Here is a 1,892-nt window from a genome sequence, read left to right on the forward strand (position 1 = left end):
GCCCAGCCCGCTCTCCCTCCGCGAAGCTGCGGAGAGGGGCTTGGCCTGGGCCCCGCAGCACCGGTCCCGCGGGGATGGGGTATGGGTGTCTTCTCCTGCAATAAACACCTCACGGGGTGGAAGTCTGGTGCGTGGTTGCTTTAAACCTGACCCGCGGCAGGGCTGCCACACAACCCGAAAACGACAGCTGGAGCCTCCGAAAGGGCGCTCGCTCTTCCCTGCCTTGCGGCACTAGGGCCCTTGTGGTTCTGCTAAAAGCACACATCAGAAACTAATGCCACGCACACCGAGCACCCAGTCTTTGAAATACAGAGAGACCTGACGGTAACGAAGCTAAGGGACAGCTACCAAACCTTAGCGCAGAGCCAGCTGCGGTGCAGCAGAGGAGAAGGCAAAGCAAAGGTAAAATGCGAGCGCTGCGGCCTTGGGGCAGGGGGGAAAAAAGGGGCCTTTGCTGTGCCTTGTGAAAACCCCATAAGATAAAGCAGAAATTATGAACTACATCCTCTATAAGCAGTTACTGGTAAAAAGAGAATATACTTAAAGTAGGATCAAATATTACCTGTGTCAACGTTAAGCTTTATTCTCAGTTTAAATACATTCAAAAGTAAAAAGGATAAATAACTTAATAAAACCATGATGGAGCAGAAATTGTAACACTTAGTCTGCACTAACGCTCACTCCTGTAGTCTAAACCAATGTAATATGGCTCAGCTTTATCTCTTTTATACAGGGATAATCTGCACCCATTTATTCCAGTTGACTTCACAGGGGAACACTCTTCCCAGCCTGAGAGCACAGTCTATCGTAGGCTCGTAGTATGCTGTTGGGGTTTCGCTCAGTTTGGGATTGTTTAGGTTTTCTTCCACAACTGGCTGAGAAAAGAGTGACACCAGGGATGGCTTTTTCATGTAGAATCGCCTGATGCAACCAAGAGTTTCCAGACCCTGGAGAAAAGTTCACATATTTTAGCTTGAGCAGTTGCAGCAATAATAATAATAATAATAATAATAATAATAATAATAAAAGCACTTAATGCTGTTCTACCTACAGCGTTCTCAGAAACGTCAGACAGTTTACACTAAATGTGGCGTCACTCCACCCCCTCAGGAGACCACAGGGATGGCAAAGCTTACAGCACAATGACCCAAGTTCACAGAGCTGGATATATGCTCTCCTGTCACCTTCCGCAGAGTGGTTGACATCTGGATACTGACACAGAACAGGTCTCAACATCTCAGACGAGGTACCGACCATTTAATGGCGGTGCAGGTGTCAGCCTCGCTAATGGGTCAGCATTCACTCCCACGGCAACACCCAGCAAGGCAATCTGTGCGCCGAAAACATCTGGTGTGCATTCAGTAATCTCAGAGGTGCGCGTCTAGATTTACTGATCGTTGCTGTAGTACAGGGGTAAGCTCTGCCTACGGTTTCAAAACCAGTGCTTAGCAAATTTCTCGCTAGAGACGTTAGATTCAAATTCTGCCATCTGTAAAATGTACAGGTAACTCCTCGACTTTGTGGATTTGGATAAAAGTTGCCCGGGAATCTGCACTGCCCTCCCACATGTGCATGCCTCGCCCCTTTACACTGTGCTGCAGGCTTAAACCTGTCTGCCCGTGCCCTGATCCCAGCTACCCCCTTGGCAGCGGTGCTGTGGCACAGGACCTAGGGGCAAGCTGTGACAGAACACCTAGGAAAGGGGCCGGTTGCTCAGCATGTGATCCGTAGTGTACGCAACTTCCATCGTTACCCAAACGCAGGGGCCTTTGGACAGAAGGGCGGCATACGTACACTGGAATATTAATTTCCAGCATTATTAGGAGAAGTCATGCTTAGGGGAAGGACTGCAATATTACTGCTGTACTTAAGATTCTGATTCCTTGTAGGGA

The 1,892-nt window shown here is 48.7% G+C and overlaps 1 protein-coding gene across 1 annotated transcript in view; it reads right to left on the reverse strand.

Annotated features, from left to right (window-relative positions):
• Window positions 1-248: 248 nt before the first annotated feature.
• Window positions 249-1,892, reverse strand: part of GTF3C1 (general transcription factor IIIC subunit 1) — a 41,594-nt gene continuing 39,950 nt past the window's right edge. The window contains exon 37 of the mRNA XM_035889129.1: window positions 249-947. Coding sequence (XP_035745022.1) covers window positions 726-947 — 222 coding nt within the window. The 3' untranslated portion in view covers window positions 249-725. The remainder of the gene's footprint in view (window positions 948-1,892) is intronic.

The sequence above is a fragment of the Egretta garzetta genome, unplaced genomic scaffold (genome assembly GCF_000687185.1).
Source record: "Egretta garzetta isolate BGI_Z169 unplaced genomic scaffold, ASM68718v1 scaffold42, whole genome shotgun sequence".
Classification (NCBI taxonomy): Eukaryota; Metazoa; Chordata; class Aves; order Pelecaniformes; family Ardeidae; genus Egretta; species Egretta garzetta.